This window comes from Mesoplodon densirostris, chromosome 16 (assembly GCF_025265405.1).
Source record: "Mesoplodon densirostris isolate mMesDen1 chromosome 16, mMesDen1 primary haplotype, whole genome shotgun sequence".
Classification (NCBI taxonomy): Eukaryota; Metazoa; Chordata; class Mammalia; order Artiodactyla; family Ziphiidae; genus Mesoplodon; species Mesoplodon densirostris.
In genome coordinates, this window is record NC_082676.1 from 57,623,230 (window position 1) to 57,650,428 (window position 27,199).

The 27,199-nt window shown below is 47.3% G+C and overlaps 1 protein-coding gene across 6 annotated transcripts in view; it reads left to right on the forward strand.

The window, feature by feature from the left end:
• LITAF (lipopolysaccharide induced TNF factor) overlaps positions 1-26,232 on the forward strand; it is a 112,823-nt gene extending 86,591 nt beyond the window's left edge. For all 6 annotated transcript variants that reach the window (XM_060078547.1, XM_060078550.1, XM_060078549.1 and 3 more), the window contains 3 exons: positions 17,988-18,212; positions 20,775-20,931; positions 24,390-26,232. In XM_060078547.1, the coding sequence (XP_059934530.1) occupies positions 17,993-18,212; positions 20,775-20,931; positions 24,390-24,498 (486 nt within the window). In that variant the 5' untranslated portion in view covers positions 17,988-17,992 and the 3' untranslated portion in view covers positions 24,499-26,232. The remainder of the gene's footprint in view (positions 1-17,987; positions 18,213-20,774; positions 20,932-24,389) is intronic.
• Positions 26,233-27,199: the final 967 nt, after the last annotated feature.

Consider the following 27,199-nt stretch of genomic DNA (forward strand, 5'->3'; position numbering starts at 1 on the left):
TTTTTCTCTTTTCCTAGACTATTCTTTAAAAGCAAGATACTAAATCCAGCCCACACCTAGGAGAGGGAGGGGCTAGATTAATCTCCACCTCCTGGAGGGAGGGGGCTTCTACACATATCATTTGGAATTCTTCTATAAGGAAGATTTGTCTTCATTTAGGAAATACTTCTTTAGTTATAAGTAAGTACTCGGGATGTAAATGTATAATAAAGGTAATTAATATGGCTGTACATTGAATGAAACTTATTAAGAAAGTAAATCCTAAGAGTTCTCATCGCAAGGAAAAGAATTTTTTTTCCTATTTCTTTAGTGTTGAATCTTTATGAGAGGATGGCTGTTCACTGAACTATTGTGGTAATCATTTCGTGATGTATGTAAGGCAAATCATTATGTTGTACACCTTAAACTTACACAGTGCTGTATGTCAGTTATATCTCAAACTGGAAAAGAAAACTACCCCCCCAAAATACACTCTTTCAAAGAACGTGCACTATAGATTCCCCCATCGTATATGGGATATATATACGCCATATGTGCGCATGAAATCTCAGCTCTGCCAGGAGGTTGTCTGTGCATTGCTTTCGCTAAAGCTCTGGGGGATCCAGAGAAACATGGAAGATAGCCCTTCCCTGGAGGGGTGTAATGCAGTCCAGTTAGGGCAACAGAATCTAATTTGCAGACAGGAAGCAATTAGGACACAGGGGGAAGGCTTCTGTCATCCAGGGCTGGGTTGTATAGGATAGGCAAGGGGAAGCGGGGCATGCCTTAAAAGACTGCAGTAGCTAACGTTTACCACCCTGTTCTCACCTCAAGTCTTGCTAAAGGCAAGACTGTTATATAATTTTCAAAGGTATGGCAGTTATAAAACCTACAGTCATCTGGACTATGGCCAGAATTGAGGAGTCTCCCAAGTAACGCAGGTATTTATCATCAAGATAAATGCCCAAGCTTGTTTACTTTTCTCATGGGAGGCACCCAAGGAAACTAGTAATTCTTAACTTTACACAGAGTTCTTACACACTGGGTTCTGGTTTTCCAGTCCTTGGAAGCTTTGAAGCAGCAAATGGAGGAGTAGGATGGGGGCTCTCAGCAGCCTGGGGTATCACAGAACCACAAGATGCTGACACAAGCATTTCCCTCCCTCCCTCCCTCCTTCCTTCCTTCCTTCCTTACTTCCTTCCCTCCTTCCTTCCTTCCAATCCTCCTTCCCTCCCTCTCTTTCTCTCTCTCTTCCTTTCTTTCTTGACTTTAAGAAGGCAGAGAGAAATAATAGGGGATCATTTTAGAAAATGGTTAAGAGATTTTCAGGGGAGAGATATTGAAAAAGGGGCCTCGATCAGAATGAAGCAACACCAGAAATTATGAGATGAGTTTTTGTTGTGTTGAGACGTGATCTGGGGAGAGGACCCCTTGGCTACGGGCCTTTGGGCCTTTGATGTGTGTTTATACTGACAGGGGAGTTGTTGGATGGCTTCTGCTGTGGTTGCTTTCTCCTGGTATTCTAGGTTTTGAGGCTTATTTTTAGAATCTGAATTCTCCCTGGCAGGAGTTGAAAACTTTGGGGGGCTTTTCAAGTTGCTCTTGGGCTGCTGGTTAATGAAACAGAACCTGCGTGGGGGTCCCTCCCCAGAAGGTCCAGCCTGGTAGCCTGGTCCCCACCTCACCTGGGCCAGGCTCTTTGTTTTTTTTTTCTTGGCCGTGCTGTGCGTCATGCGGGATCTTAGTTCCCTGACCAGGAATAGGACCTGCTCCCCTTGCAGTGGAAGCGCGGAGTCTTTAACCACTGGACCGCCAGGGAAGTCCCAGGGCCAGGCTCTTGATGGCGAAAGTGCTCCTGTAACCCGACCCCACCCACCTGGCCAACCGCTGCTCACGCCCCACAGGACACAGGTGTGCTTGCCTCTGTGTCTTCTGCCGCACGGTCCACCCCCCTCCTGTTCTGCCCTCGCCTGTGTCCTTCTCTTCTCTTAGACCCTCCACTTGCCTTAGAATCTGGGCTCAGTTTCCCCTTTGCGTTTGCTTCCATATATCCCCATGTTGGTTAACTTTGCCTCCCTAAATGGGTTCCTTAAGGCCAGTGAGGGAGGGTCCATGCCTCCCCAATCCCACATCCGCCATCAGCCTTCAGAACCTCCCGCCTGAAAAATGGATCATAGCGTAAAATGTGAAGAGAAGAATTTTATTTTGGCCGATAGGATGTTGTTAGTACAGATTTGGGGCTGATATAGCAGAAACGGTGGAGTGCACATCTTTTCACCAAAGAGAAGTAATCAGTAACTTTTTTTTTTTTTCTTTTTTTTTTTTTTTTTGCGGTATGCGGGCCTCTCACTGCTGTGGCCTCTCCCGCTGCGGAGCACAGGCTCCGGACGCGCAGGCCCAGCGGCCATGGCCCACGGGCCCAGCCGCTCCGCGGCATATGGGATCCTCCCAGACCGGGGCACGAACCCGTATCCCCTGCATCGGCAGGCGGACTCTCAACCACTGCGCCACCAGGGAGGCCCAATCAGTAACTTTAATGATGACGTCATTTCACCCAGCGGTGGGAGGACAAGAGAGACCAACCTGGGGAGAGCAAATATGGGTTTGCAGAAGAGGCTCTTTTTCCCCATTAAAAAAAAAAAGAAGTTTTGGGACTTCTCTGGTGGCGCAGTGGTTAAGAATCCACCTGCCAATGCAGGGGACATGGGTTCAAGCCCTGGTCCAGGAAGATACCACATGCCAGTTGCAGAGCAACTAAGTCCGTGCACCGCAACTACTGAGGCTGTGTTCTAGAGCCCGTGAGCCACAACGACTGAACCTGCGTGCCACAACTACTGAAGCCCGTGCACCTAGAGCCTGTGCTCTGCAGCAAGAGAAGCCACCGCCCTGAGAAGCGCACGCACTGCAATGAAGAGTAGCCCCCGCTCGCCACAACAAGAGAAAGCCCGTGCACAGCAACGAAGACCCAATGCAGCCAAAAATAAATAAAATAAATTTATTAAAATAAAAGGTTTAATGTATTTTATTTTAAATTTCATTAATTTTAAAACTTATTTTATTATAAATACATCATAATATAAATAATTAAATTATAATTAATAGATTATAGAACTGTAAATTTTGAAAGTTACAAATATGTTTAACTTATTAATTTTTTCTTAATTTAATTTTTTGATTATGTAATATTGCTATGGCTCAATATACAAAAGATCAACTTAGGGTATAAGAGTGAAAAGCGTTCATCTGGCTGCATCCCCCAGTGCACCTCCCCCCTCTGCTTACAGGCAACCACTGTTACCAGTTTCTTTGTTTCTTGTTTTTTTTTTTTTCTTCCTTTTGGCCACATCATGCAGCAGTGAAAGCACGGAGTTCTAACCACTGGACCGCCAGGGAATTCCCAGTTACCAGTTTCTTGTGTATACGTTTGGAGGCATTTTATGCATATTTTACAAAGAAATACATATATCCTTCTTTGTTTTACCCAAATGATGGCCTATGACAATAAACACCATTTGGGCTTTTTTCATGCACTGATACATCTCGGAGAGAACTGCATGTCTGCACATAAGCTTCCTCATTCTGTCTTTTTTTTGTGGCTGCGTTGGGTCTTCGCTGCTGCGCGCGGGCTCTCTCTAGTTGCGGTGAGCTAGGGCTACTCTTCGTTGTGGTGTGTGGGCTTATTGCGGTGGCTTCTCTTGTTGCGGAGCATGGGCTCTAGGGCACGCGGGCTCAGTAGTTGTGGCACACAGGCTTACCTGCTCCACGGCATGTGGGATCTTCCTGGACCAGGGCTCAAACCCGTGTCCCCTGCATTGGCAGGCGGATTCTTAACCACTGCGCCACCAGGGAAGCCCCCTCATTCTGTCTTGATGGTTGCATACTATTCCCTTGTGTGGATGCGCCATAACTGGTCTACCCAGGCCTCTGCTGATGGACAATTAGGTGGTTTCTGGCAACATTGCAGTGAGTACCCTTGTGTGCTCATCATTTTGTCACTGCACCCATGCATGGGGTCAGCTCTGATACAGATTCCTAGAGGAGGAATTGCTGGGTTAAAGGACTCATGCATGTTAAATTTTGGTAGATGCTTCTGTTGTGTGAGACTCAGGTTACCTTCCTATCGGCTCTGGGAGAGAGGCCTGTTCATCCACATCCAGGCCAGCTCTGTGTACAATCAAACATTCTGCTCTCTGCCAGGGTGAAAATGGCAAATCTAATGATGGGTAAAAAAGATCTTGGTATCAGTTGTGGATTTTTTTAAACACAGACCTTTCATTTAATTAATTAATTTATTTATTTAATTGAAGTATAATTGATTTACAGTGTGTTCGTTTCTGGCGTATGGCAAAGTGATTCAGTTATACATATGTATACATATTCTTTTTCATTATGGGTTATTACAAGATATTGAATATAGTTCCCTGTGCTATACAGTAGGTCCTTGTTATTTATCTATTTTATGTATATTAGTGTGTACCTGCTAATCCCAAACTCCTAATTTATCCCTCCCCACCTTCCCCCTTTGGTAACCATACGTTTGTTACCTCTGTCTACCAAACCTTTCATTTTAGAATAGCTTTAGAGATACAGAACAGTTGCAGAGCTGGTGCAGAAGTGCCGTATACTCCATCCAGCCTCCCCTACTGTTAGCATCTTACATCATCAGGGTGTATTCGCCACAACTAAGAAACTGACATTGGTAACTTCCTGTTAACCAAGCTCCAGACTTTTTGAGTGTCACCAGTTTTTCCACTGGATTCCATCCCCGGGTCCAATCCAGGATCCTACCTCTTGTTCGGTTGTCATCTGTCATTCTCCTTTGATCTGTGACAGTTTCTCAGACTTTCCTTTTTCCATGACCTTGGCTGTTTTGAGTTCTGGCCTGGTCCCCTGTAGAAAGTCGCCCAATTTTGGTTTGCCTGAGGTTTTCTTGTGATGAGCCTGGGGACAGGGGTTTTGGGGAGCAAGACCACCGAGCCAGAGTGCCCTTTCCACTCCGTCAGATCAGCAGGTGTGTGATGTCCACACGACTTCTCACTGATGACATTAAGCTTGACCATCTGTCTCTGAGTCGCTTTAACTGCATCTGCCTGCTTTAGAGAGAGATAAGCATCTTTCTGTATGAAGACTGGGTTGGCCGGGGTGGGGGTGGGGGTGGGGGGAGCTGTCCAGGGGTGGGTCACGGTCAGCATGATGGGTGTGGGGTTGAGGAGTTCGGGGGACAGTGGGCATTGCGTGCAGACCCCCGAGTCCCCAGGGACCTGCTGTGGACGGGCTGATGGGGAGGCACAGCCCCTGAAGTTAGAGGTGCAGGGCCAGGCCAGTGAGGCAGTCCTTCCAGAGGAGATGCCAGCAGCCTTGGCAGAAGAGGACAGGAAATGGGAAGTGGGCTTGGAGGGGTCATGGCCAAGGGAGGAAGGAGGCTGGTGGCCAGGGGTGAATCCGTGGACACGGAAGAGAAGCAGGGAGCCAGAGGGGCTGAGGACCCAGGCTGAGGGAAGAGAGGGGTTTTGGTTTTTACCTTTTAATAAGGAAAGATTTGAACCAGCCTAGAGATCAGGAGAGAAGCCAGCTGAGAGGGCAGGGTTGGCAGGAGGGGTCATTGTTGGAGCAAAGTCCCCCGGATGTGGCGGGGCAGGGCAGGGTGGCCACACTCGTGGGCTTTAAGTGGAATTTGAACCAGAGAAGGGCTCCTTCAGTACCGAGGGTGGGTGGACAGATGCCTGGGAGCTGGGTGGGAGGTTGAGGGGCTCAGGTCTCTGATGGGGGGCACCCACCATGGGAGGGGGAGAGCCCCCTTGGGAGTCTGCAGGGCCAGAGGGGGATTGGGCAACCTAGCTAGGAGGGGGCAGGTTTGTTTGCTCTGGCTGCTGTAACAAATTACAAGCCTAGTAGCTGAAATAACACATTTATTATCCTACAGTCTGGAGCTCAGAAGTCCAAAATGGGTGTCACTGGGTGACACTCAAGGTGCTGCATTCCTCCTCGAGGCTCTAGGCCGGAATCCATCTAGCATCCGCCTGCATGTCTTGGTTCATGGCTCCGTGGGCCAATTTCAAAGCCAATGGGCCTCTTCTCTCTTTCAGGCCCTCCTGCTTCCCTATTCTAAGGACCCCTATGGTTGTCTCAGGCCCACCTGGATCATCTCCTCATCTCAAGGGCCTTAACTTCATCACAGCTGCAGAGTCCCTTTTGCCATTTAAGGCATGTTCTGGGGATTAGGATGTGGACAGCTTTAAGGGGCATTATCCTGCCTATGCACTGCAGGTGGGGGTGGGAGGGTCAGACTGTAGGGGGTTAGGACAAACAAGTAAAGGCCTGAAGGTAGAGGCCTCAGAACAGGGGCATGTGGTGTGATGGAGTCTGTGCTTGGGTCCTCCTGCCTCCTGGCAGTGAGACCTCTGTGTCACTGAGGGCAAGTGACCCCCTCCCCGGATTTTACTCTGCTTCCCTGTAAGTAATTAGAACTAATGCTTTCGTAGTGACCCACGTGCCCAGTGTTCTGGGCACATCCAACTTGCAACACTGTGAAGGTGTGGGTACGATTGTTAGCCCATTTTCCAGATGAGGAAACCAAGGCACAGAGAAATGAAGCAACTCACCCAAGTTCACACAGCCTAGACATGGCAGAGTTGGGATTTGAGCCAAGGAAGTTTGGTCCCAGTTACTGCTGTTAAACAATCAACCTACCTTAAAATCCTATCATCTTAATTTTCTTTGGGGCTTTTTTGTTCCCCTCTCCGTGCCCCGTCTGCTCACATTCTTCCATGTCTTCTCTTTTCTCCAAATCACTGTTGGGTGTTCAGCAGGCCAGGTCGTGGTCCACGTCATTCCTACTGTCCCCTGAGAGGTGGGTGGTGCCTGCCCATGCTTGTAAATGACAGGCGACACACACAGGTGTTTCTGAAGACCCCACATGCGACCGTATCTTGGGTACCAGGCAGAGACATCCCACCTGTAACATTTCTGAGCTCAGTGGCCATGGCCTTGCTTCTCCACCAGGTCAGTCCCTGATCGGAGTCGCCTGTGAAGCCCATGTGTCTTGTACAATTGCCCAAGGAGAATTCTCCGCATCGGGCATTACCTCTCTGTCCTCCTCCTCCTTTGCTTTTGGACCCTGCCTGCCTGTCGGTCATTTCACCAGAAAGGATTGGGAGTGGGAAGAAAAAAATCACCTGAGACTCTTTCAGCCCCTCATCTGCCAAGAGTCCCCCTTCCATCCGTGCTGGTTTTAAGTAAGCACTGAGGGTGGAGATGCTCAAAGGTGTGAACTCCGTCCCTGTCCCCCCACTTCCTGTCCACATGTGTCAGCAGCAGTTGCTGATGTTTATCTTGGGGTAGAAGCTCGTTAGAGCCTCTGAATTTTCTTGACACCCATGAAAATAGATTGTCATTTTTGGAGAATGGTTGACACACCATCCATGTAGAACAAGTGGCTTCAGAGCCATGCCGAGGACCAGGTGATGAACATGGGGTGACAGGTGTTACTGAGTTTGGGCTGGTGGCAGCGAGGAGCCTGCTCATAAGTTCAGATCTTGGGTGGATGGTGCAGCCGCAGGAAGCGCCTCCTTCTCGCTCTCTTCTAAAACCCCAACCAGAACCAGCAGTGGTTGTCGGCAAAATTCAGGGGCGCCATCTGCAGAGCCCAGGAACGAGCAGCCTCAGAAACTTGCATCGAAGAGTAAAAATGAACCGATCTGGAAGTTTAGAGACTGTGGCTCTTTTTGTCTCTGATTTTGTCTTGTTTGTGTTTACTTGCCTCCACACTTCCCTTTTCAAGTTCTTTCCACCCACATCTTTTTTTTTTTTTTTTTTCCCAAAGGGTGTGAGGAGAGCCCTTCTTTCTTTTTTTTTCTTTAATTAATTAATTAACTTATTTATTTATTTATTTATTTATTTATTTATTTATTTTTGGCTGTGTTGGGTCTTCATTGCTGCGCGTGGGCTTTCTCTAGTTGCGGCGAACGGGGGCTACTCTTCGTTGCAGTGCGCGGTCTTCTCATTGTGGTGGCTTCTCTTGTTGCAGAGCACGGGCTCTAGGTGTGCGGGCTTCAGTAGTTGTGGCTTGCGGGCTCAGTAGTTGTGGCTCGCAGGCTCTAGAGCGCAGGCTCAGTAGCTGTGGCGCACAGGCTTAGTTTCTCCATGGCACGTGGGATCTTCCTGGACCAGGGCTCAAACCCATATCCCCTGCATTGGCAAGTGGATTCTTAACCACTGCACCGCCAGGGAAGTCCCTCCACCCACACCTTGATCTTCTGCCTGGACATCACAGGGTGCCCTGCTGAGAAATACCATTCTCCCCAAGGAATTCTGGAGGAAACAAAGGATTCCAGACCAATTAAGTGATGCCAGTTCTGGAGCATATTTGGCCAAATCCTCATGTTCCCTTGAGCTGAACTGTGAGGCCATCTGTTATTAAGGCCTGTTGTTAGTAACATCTTCCTATAAAAAAAAAACTTCATTTTTGTCAGATTCTAAGTTGAGGCTCTTAGGGTAAGACCCTCCCATTTATTTCTGCTTCCAAATCTTGATGCCATCCAAGATGGGTCTTGGTGTCCCTTTTACACATAGGTATCATTTTCTCCAAACATTTGTGGAAATATCGGGGTGACCAGATTGTCTTGGTCTTTGCCAGGGACTTTCCCAATTTAGGTACCCAAAATCCTGTATCCGGGAAAATCCCTCTGTCCTGGGCGAACTGGGACAGTGGGTTACCCTATGAAGCATCCATGATGTTTTGAGTTTAGTTCTAGGTGCTGGGGATGCAGATTTTAATAATTTCAATCCCTGCCCTTAAAGGGCCCACAGACTGGTTAGGAAGACGTCTTAGACGAGAAAGGTGCCCTGTGACAAGTACAGCAGAGAAACATATGTTAATGACAGCTAGCACGTGCTGAGGGCATATGTGTCTCTCATTGCTCTGGGTCCTTTTCGCAAGTGGATTCGTTTAATCCTCCCAAGAGCCTCATGAGGAAGAAGCTGCCAGTGTGCTCATTTTACAGATGGGAAATCTGAGGCACCAAAGTCATGCCCAGGGGAACTTTGATGCGACCACAGACTGTCTGGCTCCAGACCCTGCACCCTTGATTTCTGCACTGTGTAGAGAGAGGTTCGGGAGGAATTAGTTCTCCTCTGGGAAAGCCAGAGATCACCTCTTGGAGGAGGTGACAGCCAAGCAGGGATATGATGGGTGAGAGGAATTTGCAAACCCATAGGGAAGGAAGGAAATAGGGGGCAAAGAGGAAAGAGCATGCTTGGGGCATGTTTGGGGACATCCAAGCCAGGCTGCAGACACATCAATTTGCAACTGTGGTGGGAGGTGAAGTGAGAGGCGGGGTGGGGAGTTAGGGGTTCAGCGTGTCCTGGGAACCCCCTCCATCCCAGGCAACTCAGGGCCTTAGGTCACCTTAGTCGGGGGCACGTTGGCTGGTGTCAGAAAGACCCCAGTGGTCTCAATTTTAGGTAAACGGGCCACTGAATGCATTGAACTGAGGCTAGTGGTGGATTTGGAGGATCAAATTGCAGGCCTTGGCTTGTGATATGGAGACGATAGATAAAGATTTCTAGCACTGCCTTTTTCTTTCTTTCTTTTTTTCTTTTTATTAAGGTAACATTCACCAAACATAAAATTCACCGTTTGAAAGTGTACAGTTCAGTGGCAAGTAGTACATTCATAGTGTTTTGCAACCATCACCTCCATCCAGTTCTAGAACATTTTCATCACCCTAAAAAGAAACCCCGTACCTGTTTCCTCCCAGTATCCTCCCCTCCCCACCCCCAGCTCCTGCACCATTAATTGGTTTTCTGTCTCTGGATTTCCCTATCCTGGACATTTCGTATAAATGGATGGAATCATACAATGATTTCGCGTCTGGCTTCTCTCACTTAGGATCATGTTTTCGAGGTTCATCCCAGCGATGTTTTGGAACCGCTGTATCAGTGATCAAGCTGGTCGGCCAGCCATCTCTAGGCTTCCTGGAAGTCAGGCCCCTGCCTCTGAATTTAGGATTCCAGGCAAACGCTGCCAGGCTGGGACCCCAAGTTATCCAGTGAACACCGGTGCAGGCTCAGACCGAGTACGATGACTCCCAGAGCTCGTGTGAGCGCCCGGAATAGCAGCTCCACTGGGGTGTTTCCGGGAATTCTAAGACTGTTTAGGCCGAGTTTTTTTAGGAACAAATCTGTTGCTGAAAGTGACTCGGAGTTTTTTCCTGTGTCTCGAGGTTTCAGGATCAATTCATTAATCTCAGCTCAAGGCGCGAAGATCACTGCACCCACCGGCGTGGCTTCTCTCCAGGATTTTGAGGGCTTTTTGCTACAGTCTTTCAACAGCAATATTAAAAAGCCTGCTCTGAGACTCGGTTGGCATGGCCTTTGCCTTTTCTTCCCTGGGAGCTGCAGCAGGTGGCAGAGATATCCCAGCCCCCCACTGCTGCTTGAAGCAAATGTGGCATCTCAGAAGTTCTGAGATCTCCCCTTCGTTGCTTGTGTCCCCCAGACGAGCAGGAATTGCTCTGTGGATATCTAACTTTGGCTGATCACTGACCTCCTGGACCCCTGATTCTCATTAAAGAAGTAGATCGTTTTGAACTGCGAAGTCCTCGTGACAGAATTAGTTGGAGTCCGTAATGGGCAGGTAGTTTTTTAAATCTTGTCTTGAGTGTGTGGTGTGAAAGTCTGTGTATATGCATCTTCACGGGTGTTAGGAAGGCAGAGAGAAAGGGGGTGACCTGTCGCCTCGGGCTCAAATGTGTTGCTTCCGCTGAGAATTGATTTTCCTTTCACGTTTCATTGGAGGGGCAAAGTGTGCAAAACGAGTTGCTGATTGTGTCTGGATCTCCCAGCCTGGGAGGTATTCTGATGAGTTCTAAAGAGCTCCAGAGTCTGAGGGGCATGGGTTCAAACCACTCCATCTGTGTAAATTTGGATAAGCTGCTCAACCTCTCTGGGCCCCAGTTTTTTCATTTGTAAATCGGGTTGATGACAACAATAATTTCTGACTCAGTGGTGTGGGAATGGCATGGGATGATGCATGTAAGGGCCCGCTGTGGTAAAGTAAGAGCCCGTTATGGTTCATCTTAATGCAGTTGCGAATCTGGGATGGGGTGCGGAGTAGCAGTTGTGAGATGAGTAGTAGATTCTGATCAGGCCAGGACCTCTGGACTCTGAGATGCCAAAATAAGGCGTAAACAGTCTGGTTATTTGGAATCCCCGAGCACCCTTTACTTTCTTCCTGGAGTGAGGACCCAGCAGATTCAAGACCCAGAGGAGTGATGGGTGCAGGAGGAAGTGGACGCCAGCCCAGCCCTGCTTGGCCCCAGTACAACAGAAGGGAGTGTCCCTCCATCTGATCACCCTACCCCTGTCCACTTCCCTCCCTTGTGGCTCATGAGATTAAGTTGCGAGAGGGCTGAGCACGCCTGGAAAAGAACAGGCTGATGTAAGGGATCCTAGGACTTGGTCCGTAAAAGGTTAACAACTGAGTTCGGACAATTGCACTTTTGACACCAAGAAAGGAGGAGTCGTATTTTAGAAATACTCAATGGATAAATGTGGGTGATTGGCGAAACTCATTGGGCCCAGCTACCTCTTTCCAAACAGTGAGTTCTCACTGGGGATCCAAGGGAATGAAAATTGGTTCTTGGGAGAGGGGAGAGGTGAAAAAAATCTGAACTATTACAGTGGTGTGTGGCCCTCCAAAGCTCAACCCTGCCCAACAAAATCTTATTTCTTAGTATTTAATTTTTCTTGTTAGGTAGAAATTAAATTATATTCAAGTTAATTAATTGCATTTAAATATAATTTAATTTTTTTCCTTGGGGGCCAGGGGTAGGAGGGGAGGGAGGGAGGCAGCTGTAATGAAAACAAGATTGGGAAATCCTGTTTTATACTGGGTTCAGTGAATGAGCTACTCCCAGACTCAGTCCCGTAGGCCTGCCCAGGAATAAATATCCGTGTAGCCCTCACTGCCCATTTAAGAGAATATCTTTCACCCAGCTAATCGTTGAGTCTTAGAACAAGGGATGTTTTCAGCTAGGGACCCCAAACTTCCAACTGGCATATTTACAGATGAGAGAGTGGGGCCCAGGATCATGCAGCTGGTCATGGGCCAGTTTCCAAGTCCAAGCCTGGTTCTTTTTTATTTATTTACTGATTGATTGATTGATTGATTGGCTGTGTTGGGTCTTCGTTGCTGCATGCGGGCTTTCTCTAGTTGCGGCGAGCGGGGGCTATTCTGTTGCAGTGCGCTGGCTTCTCATTGCGGTGGCTTCACTTGTTGCGGAGCACGGGCTCTAGGCGCACAGGCTTCAGTAGTTGAGGCACGCGAGCTTCAGTAGTTGTGGCTCGTGGGCTCTAGAGCATTGGCTCAGCAGTTTGTGGCGCATGGGCTTAGTTGCTCCACGGCATGTGGGATCTTCCTGGACCAGGGCTCGAACCTGTGTTCCCTGCATTGGCAGGCGGATTCTTAACCACTGCGCCACCAGGGAAGCCCAGCCTTGTTCTTCTTGCATCAGGAATGCATCTCTTCATGCATCAGAAATGTCTCCTTTTCCTTTTCTGTAACCAATGGTCACGATTTGGCTACCTAACATTTGGCCCCAGTGCAGCGTGGAAAGGCAGGGCCTCGGGTTCGAGAAGTGTCTGGAATTTCAAGATGGCAGCAGCATTCAACGGAGCTTGGGGGGCCCTTCCGCGTGCAGGGCCCCGTGGGCCTACACGGGTCACATGCCCGTGAGGTCAGCCCTGGTCAACTTTTCCATATTTAAAAAAAGGTGTTTGGAATGCCTCTCTCTGCATTTGGAAGGAGCTAATAAGAGTCATTATGAGATGGTGGAAACAGACATCTCCAGCCCTTAGCATTTCCTTAATTCCTGCGGGGGCAGGTGGAAGGTTGGTGGAGAATCCCTTCAATGTGTCCTTTTCAATAAACAGTGGAGAAAAGCCAGTCTCAGGGGCTTAATAAGAAAGTTAAACAACTGGGGAGGGAGGAAGGAGACCCCCTTGTTTGTTCCTTTATTTTCCCCCACAAAGCTCCCCGTAACTGTGGCAACCTGGGTTCTGCAGAGGCTGCACCCCAGCCACCCAGGGCCACCAAAGGATTCTCAAGGCCGTGCTTCTTTGTGGCAAAACTGTGGCTTTTCTGTTTTGTTAAACTAAAAGACACTTTCCTGTGGTTTCCAGTTTGTCCCAGAAAAATGGGTCACAAGTATTAGATGGAATTGTGCCTAGTGCCTCAGCACACAGGTGGCGGCTCTGGAGGGATGCAGGTTCTCTGCTGACAGTGGAGTGTGTCTGTGTGTCTGTGTCCACATGTGTGTCTGCCCTTAAGAATTTCACATTGTCGGGGTGAGGAGGGGGGTGTGGAGGCCAGTTGAACAAATCCTTTCTGGAAGGGTGGCTTAGTGGCTGGCTAGGTGGGCCTCCTGCCCCTGGGGGAAACCAAATTAAAAAGAAATGGGGGTGGGGAGAGAAAAGAAAAAAGAGAGGGAGAGAAATGGGATTGACTGAAGTGGCATTTCCTGGCCTGGGGCCTGGGGGAAGGCAAGCTGTGGAATTTATTTAGAAAGCTTTCAAAGCAGCTAGTTATGAGTTTTCTTTCCCTCCCTCCCTTCCTTCCTTCCTTCTTCCTTCCTTCCTTCCTTGCCTTAAACCATTCTAGACCGTTGCTCTTGTTCTTTTCAGAATTATGAGCGTGTTTATGTGGCTGTTTGATCCAAAAGCAGTGTTCCTGAGAGAGTGTCCTGAAGTTCCAGAAAATAGGACGTGACCACAAGAAAGATGATGATGGTCAATTAAAACAGGGGCAGGGGTGGGTAGACATTAATTTACAGAACCAGAAGCTCAGGCCCTTCCTTCCTTTAGATGTCTTGGCAAGAACCCCGCCTCCCCCCAGCTTCCTAACACCTGTGTGTTCGCTCTCAGCAGCACGATTCACAATCTCTGAGTTTCTTTCCTTTTGGAGGAGAGAGGCAATGGTTTGACCCAAACTATTTGCAAAATTTGGGGCACCCCAAGACCTTCTGTTTCCCTTCCCGAAGCACTCCGTTTGCAACCACAGCAAACTGCTATTTTAGGCTTTCTGGACACATGGTGCTTTCTGCTCTTGTGGGTTTTTTTATATGACTCAGTTTTCATAATAAATCGTGTTGGCAGCTCTGGGTCTGCCTTTCCTGAGACAGGAAGGGACAGTGAGTCCTTGACGCTCTGCACAGATGTAAATTACCCGGGAGCACGAGGCGGCCGTGTTTCCCCCAGCTGAAGTTCCCTCCAGCCCAGTGCACGGATGTGGGGAGGTCTGGGGCCAGCCGGGAGGGGACAGCAGCCAGCGTTGGAGGTGAGCCTGGTAGAGAGGCATCTTGGGGCTGATGTTTGTGGCCCGTCTTCCCTCCTACTTCTGCGTTTCTGTTCCTGTGGGTCAGAGGAAATTGACACAGTTACATACCTTAACCACTTTTCACAGTCAGTCTGTTTTAAACCCTGAGCCTGTTTTCACAAAGATGTTCTGGGGTCAGCCCCCCACTGTAGACTGGTGTGTAGACTCCCCCCAACCCTGGGCCTTTCACCCACACACAGGGGACTTCCGAGCTTTGCTTCTTGTTTCCCTTCCAGACCTTCTGCTTCATCTACCCTGTCTACCCTGGTTGGACCTTTCCTTTTCTCTATAACCTTCCATGGCTCCTGTCCCATAGAACCAGAAAGCGAGCCACATAGGCAATTTAAAATTGTTTAGTAGCCACATTTTAAAAAGTAAAAAGAAACAAGTGAAATGAACTGGAACAATATATTAACTCTGGCTATCTAAAGTATTATCATTTCAATCTAGCGTCGATATAAAAAACTATGAACGAGGTGTTTCACATTAACATTTTAAAAATGTTTTGAAATCCAAGGTGTATTTTACGTTGACATCATATCCCAAATTGGATGCTAAAATTTTATCAAAAACATTTGATCTCAATTCAGAGTTCCTTAAATTTGCTGTTGAGAAAGTAGATTCACATACCCAAGGAGTCCCAGACTTACATAAAAATGTTCCAGTAAATGAATTGTGTATTCGATTTTCTTTCTTTCTTTCTTTCTTTTTTTTGTGGGATCTTAGTTCCCCAACCAAGGATTGAACCCGGGCCCTCAGCGGTGAAAGCACGGAGTGCTAACCACTTGGACTGTCAGGGAATTCCCTGTATTCGATTTTCAATCTAAATAAATATAATTTAACAATTCAGTTCCTAGGACGTATTTCAAGTGTTCGGCAGTGTGGTGTGGTTGCTGGCGACCGTAATGAACAGCCCACATAGAGACCATTTCCATCCTTCTGGAAAGTTTCCCTTGGACAGCCCCAGGCTTATAGAATGAGATCCAAACATCTCCATAGGACTTTCACAATTTTCTAGAACCCAGCTCCAACCTATCTGGCTTTATTTATGGATTTTGTTTTATGCATGGTCATTTTCCCATGCCTCTCTTTCCACTTTGAAAGCCCTTTCATCTCTTCCCCCAGAGAAATCTCCTCTTTCGGGCTGGGCTGAAAGGCAGAGCGTCCTTGAAGGATTCTCCCCTTCTCCCCGCAGCAGAGTGAATCGATTCTGCTTCCCACGGGATCTAGAAGGGGAGGCATGGTGCGTGGGAAGCTGCACAGGCCCGGCCAAGCCCCCGGACTGTGGCTTGCTGCCCTCGGAGCTCCGTGCCCTGTTTCTCCTGAGACAGGTTTGAATGGATCTTCTAATGCAGCGTTAGCCCTGCCCCTTTGGAAAAACAGAAGCAGACAAAGGACCGCACTGTGTCCTTCTCCAGCTGCCCGGGGGCTGCCGAGCATGGGACTGCAGACAGGAACACACCCTGGGTCCAGGCCATGTAATTCTAGGCGGGCATCAGTTCTGCAGGGAAAAAAAAAAACGGTTCTTTGCCCTCACAAAAGGAAATATGTGCCTGGCTGCTCTGATTCTCACTTTTCAAAATGAGAACTGGTTGGTTTGTGTGTCCCTGTGTGTGTTTACTTTTTTAAAACTATAACATACATACAGAAAAGGGCACATAACTTAATTGTACAACTCGAATTTTCACAAAGTGGACATTCCTGTGTAACCACCCCCAGATGAGGAGAACATGACTAGACACCCTCACCCACCAGCCTCTTCCAGACTCTCCTTCCCCTCCCAAGAGTAACTGTTTTCTTAACTTACACCCCCAAGATTCCTTTTGCCTGCTTCTGGACTTCGGGTACATGGCATTCACGGTGTGGGTTTCTTGGCATCTGGCTTGTTTTGCTCAGTATTTGCCATAGTTTGTGGTTGGCTTTTTATTTATTTATTTTAATTTTTTTTTAATTTTTTATTTTTGACTGTGTTGGGTCTTTGTTGCTGCGCGCGGGCTTTCTCTAGTTGCGGTGAGCAGAGGCTGCTCTTTATTGCAGTGCACGGGCTTCTCATTGCGGTGATCTCTCTTGTTGAGGAGCACGGGCTTCAGTAGTTGTGGCTCGCGGGCTCTAGAGCGCAGGCTCAGTAGTTGTGGCACACGGGCTTAGTTGCTCCGTGGCATGTGGGATCTTCCCGGACCAGGGCTCGAACCCGTGTCCCCTGCATTGGCAGGCGGACTCCCAACCACTGCGCCACCAGGGAAATCCCTGTGGTTGGCTTTTGAAGGCCTTTGTCTTCTCCGTCACTTGAAACACTGTTAGTAAAACTGCAGCGGTTAATTTTTTAAAAAAAGGAAAAAAAAGAGGAAAGAAAAGAAAAGAAAAAACACTAGATATGAAAGATAGGTCTTGGTTGGGTGATGGTTTCAAGTGTGAAAAAGTTTATGTTCACATTTGGCTGATGTTTGCCCTGGGGATTTGGGTAATTTTCTTTTGTCATCATCTACCTTCATTCTTTCTTTTTTTTTTAATGGAAATGCAAAGGGTGAACAATACCCAAGGCAATCTTTTTTTTTTCTTTTGGCCACTCCACTTGGCATGTGGAATCTTAGTTCTCCAATCAGGGATTGAACCTCTAGTGGAAGCGTTGGGGTCTTAACTACTGAACCACCAGGGATGTCCCCCTACCTTTTACCTTTATGTAGGGGATCTCTTGTTAAGGTTCTCATTCTTGGGTCTGGAAGGGATGATGTTAACTCCCTTTCTGGCTTTTGGACAAGACTGGACAGAGGTCATTTCCTGATTGTTTGTCAGTTAGAAAATGAAATAAATTCAAAAAGATACATGTACCACAATGTTCATTGCAGCACTATTTACAATAGCCAGGAAATGGAAGCAACCTAAATGTCCATCGACAGATAAATGGGTAAAGAAGATGTGGCACGTATATACAATGGAATATTACTCAGCCATAAGAAGGAACGAAATTGAGTTATTTGTAATGAGGTGGATGGACCTAGAGTCTGTCGTACGGAGTGAAGTAAATCACAAAGAGAAAAACAAATACCAGATGCTAATGCACATATATGGAATCTAAAAAATCAGTACTGATGAAACTTGTGGCAGGGCAGGAATAAAGATGGAGACGTAGAGAACGGACTTGAGGTCACAGGACGGGGAGGGGAAGCTGGGACTAAGTGAGAGAGTAGCATTAACATATATACACTACCTAATGTAAAATGGATGGCTAGTGGGAAGCAGCCGCATAGCGCAGAGAGATTAGCTCCATGCTTTGTGACGACCTAGAGGGGTGGGATAGGGAGGGTGGGAGGGAGGCTCAAGGTGGGGGGGATATGGGGATATATGTATATGTATAGCTGATTCACTTTGTTGTACAGCAGAAAGTAACACAACATTTTAAAGCAATTATACTCCAATAAAGATGTTTTTTAAAAAAGAAAAAAAAAGAAGGATTGAGGGTGGAAAAGAGAGATGGGGAGATGTCAATTGAATTTTTTTTTAATTAATTAATTTATTTATTTTTGGCTGCGTTGGGTCTTTGTTGCTGCACACGGGCTTTCTCTAGTTGGGCGAGCCACCAGGGAAGCCCCTGTCAATTGAATTTCTGATCTGGTGTCTTCTGGTTTTGCTTTAGGTAAAATGTCTGCTCCAGGATCCTACCAGGCGGCTGCTGGACCTTCCTCGGTGCCAACTGCACCCCCATCCTATGAAGAGACAGTTTCTGTTAACAATTACTACCCCACACCTCCAGCACCCATGCCTGGGCCGGCCACGGGGCTCATGACGGGCCCGGATGGAAAGGGCATAAATCCGCCTGGGTACTACACCCAGCCAGTGCCCGTCCCCAATGCCAATGCAAGTACGTACGGCCTCCTGGGCCCCCTTACCTCTCCTTGGTCCTCAGCCCTGGGACTCCGTGAGAATCAGGAGAGTGGTCGTAGTGACTGTGCCCCAGAGTCTAAGCAAAGTGCCAGTCAGTCCAATTTTCCCCCTTGTCCTGAAATTTCACATCTAGTCTTGGGTTCCATGTCAGTGAGGCTTTTGGCTTTTCCATAATAAAGCACAGTTTATGAACTTTCCCACGTCCACCATAAACTGAGCCTCTGGTGCTTATCACAGAGGCACATCCAACCGTCCCAGAGAAATTTGGGAGTGGGAGTTTGCTTTTGGGGGCTCCTGCCCTTCCTACTGAGGCTTGGCGGGAGAACCCGTGCCCCGAGGCCAGGGCTGGAGTAGGAGAGGGAGAGGATGCAGCCGTGAGTGGGGAATGGGTGAGCTGAAACCCACCCCCAGCCCAGCATGAGTGCAGGTGACTCCCCTGCCTTCCAGCAGCTTCTTCATGTCCTTGCCCTTTGGTACTTCCTGCTGCCCATCTGCACCCAGGTACGTAGGTGATTCAGTATTACAAGCAGCTCAGAGAGCGGACCCGTGAGTCAGACTTCCTAGGTTCACCAGCCTCCTTGTGCCTCGGTTTCCCCATCTGTAAAATGGGGCCCATCAAGTACGTACAACCGGCAGCTGTTAAGATTAGATAAGGTTCTATGAGTAATCATTGGATAAATGTGAACTATTGTTGTCATTGTGCTCAAGTGACTTTGACTCCTTGAGATGGAAGAGGACAAGATAACGACTTCAGACTATTTTAGATCACAGTCTGATCAATAAATAACTCATTCTTGCACCCCAAATAACCCTTACTAAAATTTACATGTAAGTGCTAAATTATGCTTTGATGCTGCTCTTCTGCAGGGGATGGGGGCGGGGGTGCTTTCTAGGTCTTTCTGGGAATATTGTCTGGTTAGCTCTGGGTAGCAGTTCATGTCCCCTAATACATAGATTACAGAAATGGCATCTCAATAACATAAAAAAGAACAGAAAAAAGTCACTTTGACAGAACTACGAGCTTAAACAACTTTGCCGAAAACCAAAAGAACGTGCTGAGCTCTGAGGGCTTTGTGATTTCCATCACCCTAGGTGCTCTTCTGATGCTTGTGGATGTCCACACATGTTTTTCACATAGTTTTCTCTTGTTAGCATGATTTCATATACTCACTGCGTATATCAATATGGTCCCCCGACTTGTAAAGAACTGGGCCAGTATCCCCTGGCTTGGTAAACGCCAGCCTTATTACTGGGCATTGGAGTTTGCTAAGGAGACCGTGTGAAATGCAGGCTTGTTTATGGAGGATTCACTCTGTACCAGGCACGGGGTGAGGTTCTTTACTGCCTTTGTTCCATTTAATCCTAGCGACAACCCTTATTATTCCATTTTTTAAAAAACAGCTTTATTGAGATAGAATTCCCATACCATAAAGTTCACTCTTTTAAAGTATACGATTCAGTGGTTTTAGCATATTCACAGAGCTCTGCAACCATCAGCACTAATTCCAGAACATTTCCATCACCCCAGAAAGAAACCCCTGTCACCCTCCATCCCCCCAGCCCCTGGCAACCACTAATCTATGGATGAAGAAAATTGAGGCTAAAACCCATCACATCACTGTTTCTGAAATTACCATCTGCAGACCACCTTCGTAGAACCACTCAAGAGCTTAAAAAGTGGTTTGGGGACCCTGCCCTAGACTTGCCGAATCAGACGGTCTTGAGGGCAGGACCAGGGAATCTGCATTCTTAATAAGCTCCACACTTGAGTCCGGAGACAGTTGAGTTTGAAAGCCTGGTGGAGCTGGGCCAAATCTCCTCCAGAAACACACAGTCCTTTCCCCCATCTCGTGTGTGGAGGTTTCCAGAGCCCCTCAAGTGGCAATTCTGGAAATCTGCCACTGTTTTCTCTTCTTCCCTTTTTGTCATTTTTCTCCCTCCTCACCCATCCCCTATTTTTTTTTATTGTGGTAAAATAACACATAACATAAGATTGATTACCTTAAGCATTTCTCAGCGTACAGTTCAGTGGCATTAAGTACGTTCACATTTTGGGGCAATCATCACCACCTTGCATCTCTTTTACATTATACAAAACAAACTCTATACCCATTAAATGGCAACTCCCCCTTCACTCCTCTCTCCCAGCCCCTGGCACCCACCATTCTACTTTTTATCTCTATGAATTCAACTACTCTAGGTGCCTCCTCTCTGTGGAATCAACAGTATTTGTCTTTTTGTGACTGGCTTGTTTCACTTAGCCTGATGCCCTTAAGGTCCATCCATGTTATAAGATGTGTCAGAATTTCCTTTCTTTTGAAGGCTGAATAATAACCCGTTGCATGGATGGACCACATTTTGTTCATCCATTCATTTATGAATGGACGCTGGGTTGCTTCCACCTCTGGGCTCTTGTGAACAGTGCTCTCCTGAACATGGGTGAGCAAGTATCTGTCGAGATCCTGCCTCTACTGTTTTGCATTTAATGAATGTCTTCCTCATTTACTGATTGGCCTGTTTGTTCTGTACCTTCCATCAGTTGCTGTGCAGACAGTCTACGTGCAGCAGCCCATCTCCTTTTTCGACCGCCCGGTCCAGATGTGTTGTCCTTCCTGCAACAAGATGATCGTGACTCGGCTGTCCTATAATGCCGGCGCCCTCACCTGGCTCTCCTGCGGGAGCCTGTGCCTTTTGGGGTAAGTCTGAGGTCCACTCAGACCCCGGGCTCTCCCGAATTCCTCTCTTGTAGGATTTCTCAGCCTCAGCACCTACTTCTGTGTTGTGGGGGCCTGTCCTGTGCCCTGTAGGATGTTGAGCAGCATCCCTGGTCTCTACCCACTAGATGCCAGGAGCTCCCCTGCCCCCGTTGTCATAACCAGAAATTGTGCCCAGTTGAGAACCACTGCCCTTGAGCATATCAGCCCCTGGAAGCTGCTGTCCTATCATTTCTTCTCAGACCACTCCCTGCGTGTAGGGACAAGCATAGCAGCCATTTGTATCTGTGTACAGCGATACCCTTGGGGATTTCTTTTTCTAGAATTTCATGACCTAATTAATAATGTTTGCTTGACTCTAAGAGAAGCTTTAAACAATCTGTACGTTAAAATATTTTATAGTCATCTCTTCAAAATTTCTTATCCTTTTAGGACCTCCAGTAGTTTTCTGTTGCCTACACAAGGAGAATGTGTAAATATTTATGTCTGCACCAAGGGTATTATGTTGAAAGAGATAATACTTTCTGTTCTGGGAGAAAGTTGAGGAAGCACCATTTAACTTTTTTTTTCCAAACAGATAAAGGCAGCCTCCTTATTCCTGGCCATGCAAGTCACTCAGAAAACCATAAGTGCTCCGTTTTCTTCCTCGAAGGAAACCGTGTTTGTGTGTTTCTTTTCAGAGGCCCTTGCCTGGCTCTTTCCTCATTATCTGCTCGTGACTTAGGTGGAGGGGGAATCATCGTTCTCTTTCTAATTTTGAAGAGAGGCTCAAAGCCCCTGAGAGCTTAATTAACTTCCTTGAGGACTTGCATTCAGTGGGGAAGAAAGGAGACAGAAAACATTACATAAAAACTCATCGTCCTTTGGACATTCCTGTTAAAACCAACTTTTGTCTTTGAAATCAGGGAAGGACAAAATGGAAACTTTTATCGAATATTGGCCTCTGACTTTCAAATTGAGGCAGCTTTTTCTATCCGTTCCTCCTTTTTAAATGCAGTACTGTGTGTTCAGATACTGCCTCTCACAGCTGTGTGGCTCTGGGCAAGTGACTTCACCTCTCTGTGCTCCAGTTTCCTCATCTGTCAACTGGGGTGTACTAATGCCCACCTCCGGGGGTGTTGAGGATAAAGTAGGTGGCTGTGTGTGCATTGCCTCTTGCAGCCATGCCCGCACTTGTCAGGCGGGAGGTTAGGATGATCTCTAAATGCACTGGCTGCCCTTATTTGAACTCAGGTAAGCTTAGGCAATAGGAAATTCCATTCATGAGACAGTTTTCTCATCAGAATATTTCCTGATTCTGCTTTATATAAATCAGTGTCTTCCTGTAAAATGTTGATTTTTTTTTTTTTTTTTTCTTTTTGAGGTATGCGGGCCTCTCACTGCTGTGGCCTCTCCCGTTGCGGAGCACAGGCTCCGGATGCGCAGGCCCAGCGGCCATGGCTCACGGGCCCAGCCGCTCCGCAGCATATGGGATCCTCCCAGACCGGGGCACGAACCCGTATCCCCTGCATCGGCAGGCGGACTCTCAACCACTGCGCCACCAGGGAGGCCCTTTTTTTTTTTTTAAACTATGTTTTTTGGCAAACTTTGGTTGTAAGGTTGTGGGGTGTTTTCTGACACTGGCCAAGGCTCCAGCACCAGCTGTGTGTCCAGTGTTTCAGTTCAGCTCTGACACTACCTGGAGTTGGTGCAGACCCCACAGCTTAAGGGCTCAGTCCCACAGACTGCCCCCCACTTCAGATGCCAGGCACAAGTCGTTTGTCCCCTGTGCTTCTGACCGATCAGGGGTCCTGCTATCCCCTCTTCGGGTTTGATCATATGCTAGAATGAATGGCTCACAGAACTCAGAATGGCACTTTACTTACATTTACAGGTTTATCATACAGGAGACAGACAGATGGACAGCTAGGTGAGGAGGTAACAGGGCGAGATCCAGATAGGTCCTGAGTGCAGGGGCTTCTGTCCCCTTGGAGCTGGGGTACACCACCCTTCCGGCACGTAAATGGCGGATTCACCAACCCAGAATCTCTCCAAATTAGCTGTTCAAGTGTTTTTAAAACCCAGTCCTCGGGGCTTCCCTGATGGCGCAGTGGTTGAGAGTCCGCCTGCCGATGCAGGAGACACGGGTTCGTGCCCCAGTCCGGGAAGATCCCACATGCCGTGGAACGGCTGGGCCCGTGAGCCATGGCTGCTGAGCCTGCGTGTCCGGAGCCTGTGCTCCTCAACGGGAGAGGCCACAACAGTGAGAGGCCCGCGTGCCGCCAAAAAAAAAAAACAAAACCCAGTCCTCAGCCCCCCATTCCACCCCAGAGGTCTGTAGTTGAGGTTGAAAGCTCCAGCCCTCTAGTCACTTGGTCTTTCTGGTGACCAGCCCATCCCAAGCCCGTCTAGGGACCCACCCTAGTCACCTCATTAGCATAAACTCAGGTGTGATTGAAAGGGGCTCTTTGTGAATAACAGAAGACACTCCCGTCACTCAGGAGTCCCCCGGGTTTTGGAGCTCTGTGCCGGGAAGCAAAGACCAAATATATTTCTTCTTACGCCTCGGGCTCTATGGAGGTCCTGCCTGCGTGTGCTGATGATGGATTATGTAGGTTAAGAGACATGATTTGTGGAAATTTATATGATTGTTGCTGTGAGAAGCAGGCTCTCTGTATGGAAAAGTGATCAGTCCAAGACAGGAGTCAGCAAACTACAGCCCAGGGGCCAAATCCAGCCTATTTTAAGTTCTATTGGAACACGTCACGCCCTTTATTTACAGATTAGCCGTGTCTGCTTTCATGCTCCAATGACAGAACAAGACCCATGTAGCCTGAAATACATGCTCTCTGGCCCTTTACAAAAGAAGTTCACCGATTCCAATCTAACACTTTGAAAGATGCCTAAATGTCCCAAGACTTGATAATACACCCAGACCAGTCTGTCTGTGGGAGCAGCCTTGGCAATGGCTGGGGTCTTAGTTCCCCAGGGCTGCCATAACAAATTACCACAAACCTGGTGGCTTAAAACAACAGGAATTTATTCTCTCACCATTCTGGAAGCCAGAAGTCCAAAATCAAGGTGCCATGCTCCTTCCGAAGGCTCTAAGGGCAGAATCCTTCCTTGTCTCTTCTAGCTTCTGGTGGTCCAGGTGTTCTTTGGCTGTGGAGCATCACTGCAGTCTCTGCCTCTGCTTTACGTGGGCCTTGTCCCTCTCTGTATTTCTGTGTGTCCTTTTCTCTTCTTATCAAGATCCCGGTCTTGGAGTTTAAGGAGCCCACCCTCATAATCCAGGAAGATCCCATCTTGGGATCCTTAATTACATCTGCAAAGACCCTTTTTCAAAATAAGGTCACATTTATAGGTTCCGGTGATTAAGACTCCGACATATCTTTTTGGCGGCTATCATCCAAACGACTACAGTCTGTAACACTCTCCATGTGTGGCCTTTTTTGTTCTAGGTGCATTGCAGGCTGCTGCTTCATCCCTTTCTGTGTGGACGCCCTGCAGGATGTGGACCACTACTGTCCCAACTGCAAAGCTCTCCTGGGCACCTACAAGCGTTTGTAGGACTCAGCCAGACCTGAAGGGAGCCGTGTGCTGCAGGAAGGCCTTTCCGACTCTCACCCAGCCCCGCCCCTGGTGAAGGCTCCATTTTGGTGGTCTCATCTCTCCAGGGTCTCCACCTTCGTGTCTTCTTTTGGGGGGAAAATATCGCAAAAATAACACACCTCCAAACCCCAGAAATTGCTGCTTGGAGTCGTGCACAGGACATGCAAAGACATTCTCCTTGAGTGCTGGTTCAAGGGTTTCCTGCCTCCCCGTCTGTGACCCCAAGTCATCCCATCCAACTGTGATCATTGTCCCGTCTGAGTATCTTCTGGTGATTGGCCACTGATTTTTTTGCCTCAGTGGGCCTTTCTCTTGGTGGTCTCAAACTGAGAAGCCCCAGATTGCCTTATTTTTTAAACTGTTCTGGCCCCAGTACGGCTGAACCAACCTTTAGTGCCTACCGTCATAGCCATCTGTTTCCACTTCTGATGACAAAAATCTTGCCTTACAGTTTAAGGGCTTGGCTTTCAGATTCTGTAACTGTAGGCTTTTAAATAGCACACAAATTCACTTTAATTTCTTAATTCGTTTTTAAGTACAGGGAGGGGTTATTCACACCCATCAGACACATAGCCATGAGGTCATAAACGCAGGCTAGGAATAGAAGGCTGGATCTTTTCACTGATCTGCCTTCTTTGGACCAGATCCTCTTTGGACCAGCCACTTTCCATGAAGAGCTTTTTTTTTTTTGGTAGAGGAATTGTTTGTATTAACAGTTTTTGTGACCTCCTTTTGGTCTTAAACACCTTTGAACATAATTTTGAAAGGAGGGATTTATAGAACTGTTTTCCCTAACCATATGACTCGTATCATTTTCCCATTTGCCAATGCACTCTCACTTTTTTTTTTTTTTTTTCCTTAACAGAAAAAGTAACGGGGATAATTTCATCCACTGCCTTTACTTGGGTTTAGTGTTGTTCCTAAAGACCTCCATAATGGAACTCTTAAAGCGGGTCCCCTTTTGGGTTCCTGGTGGATATTTGGAAAGACAAAGGAAAGCGTGTTTGAGCACGTCTGAGTACCATGGTGCTGAAAAGTGTGGGGACCTGACTGTTTCAAAGGCATCTGAAGTCTGGATTTTATTTTTCAGAAATCAATTTGTTGTATAACATCTGAAGACATGATTTCTAGGACTGAAGCAGCAAGCCAGAGTTCTCTGTGTGCTGCTGTGTCATCTTTGAAATCAAGACAAAGCTGGGCTCGACTTTGAAGAGTCCCCGTTTTGATAATAAATAGGCACAGGGAATGCATGTGAATAATATGTAGAAATCAAGCCTAGGTCTTGATCGAAAATCTGTATATTGGTTCAAAATTATAGTCATAACCCATTGATTCAGCTTATTCATTTGATGTTTCGAAAGTTCCAGTAATCATTTTTTTTTTTTTCTTTTTGCGGTATGCGGGCCTCTCACTGTTGTGGCCTCTCCCGTTGCGGAGCACAGGCTCCGGACGCGCAGGCCCAGAGGCCATGGCTCGCGGGCCCAGCCGCTCCGCGGCATATGGGATCCTCCCAGACCGGGGCACGAACCCGTATCCCCTGCATCGGCAGGCGGACTCTCAACCACTGCGCCACCAGGGAGGCTCTCCAGTAATCATTTTTTGCAATGATTATGGATACTACATAGTACTTTGGTGTTATCTGCTTTTCAAAAATAAAGTCTTTTGTTCACTCTGTGAACTATTCATCAATTCTTACGGTGTGAAGAAAGGTCTCATGTTGTGTTTCCAGCCATTGGTACAAAGAACCCTTTATTTGTTCCATAACAGTAGAAAATCCTTCATGATAAAAACTACAGACTTGCTGAATATCCCCTGATGTCAAGATGACCGATGTTGAGTTGGGTGGATAGCTAGCGAGTCAGATTTGAACATTAGGCTGTTGGAACCCAACAGGCGTCATCAGTGGCAGCAAGCCATAGCTTTCAAGTTTTAATAAAATGCACAGAAGAAAGCCGTCCTCATTCATGCTCCGAACAAAACATGCTTTGTTAATTGATCCGGGTAGATGTGAGATGCTAGAAGGAGGGCATTGTAACTCGCCGGGAATATGAATGTCACCCTCTTTTCCTACCTGGTGATAAAGCTTCATTTTGGAAGGTGCCGGAAAACATGCCACCTTGGTGCGACTTTTTCATTTAAACCCTAACTTCTGGTCTTAAAAAATCGCCACTCAGCCGATCCTGAGCATGTGTTTTTCTTGCATTTGACAAAATGGAAGGCCATGCATATTTAGCAGTTTTGCTCAGATGGTGGCATATAAATGGTCTCAAGCTGTTATCAATTACATATGCAGAGTCTTCAAAACAAGAGCCCTATTTCGAGGACCGTAACATATATATATATATATATATATATATATATTTTCTGGGAAACTTTAAAAATAACATCAGATGCCTGGAGCATGAAGTGTTTGTCAGACATTCTATTTTATTCTTTGAAATACGGGCTTATTCATATATTTTTACAAATTAAAAGGCTCTTTTGTTCTTCCCCTGTTTGTTGGGGACTTTGGAGTTTGTTGCAAACACTGAATCACATTCAATTAATGTGAGAGCTTTATTTTATATCTACTTGGACCTCAAAGAAGAATATTTACCAATTTCAAACCCAAAATGGCTGTACATCTTATATACTGTTAGTCCATCAAGGCCTTGTACAC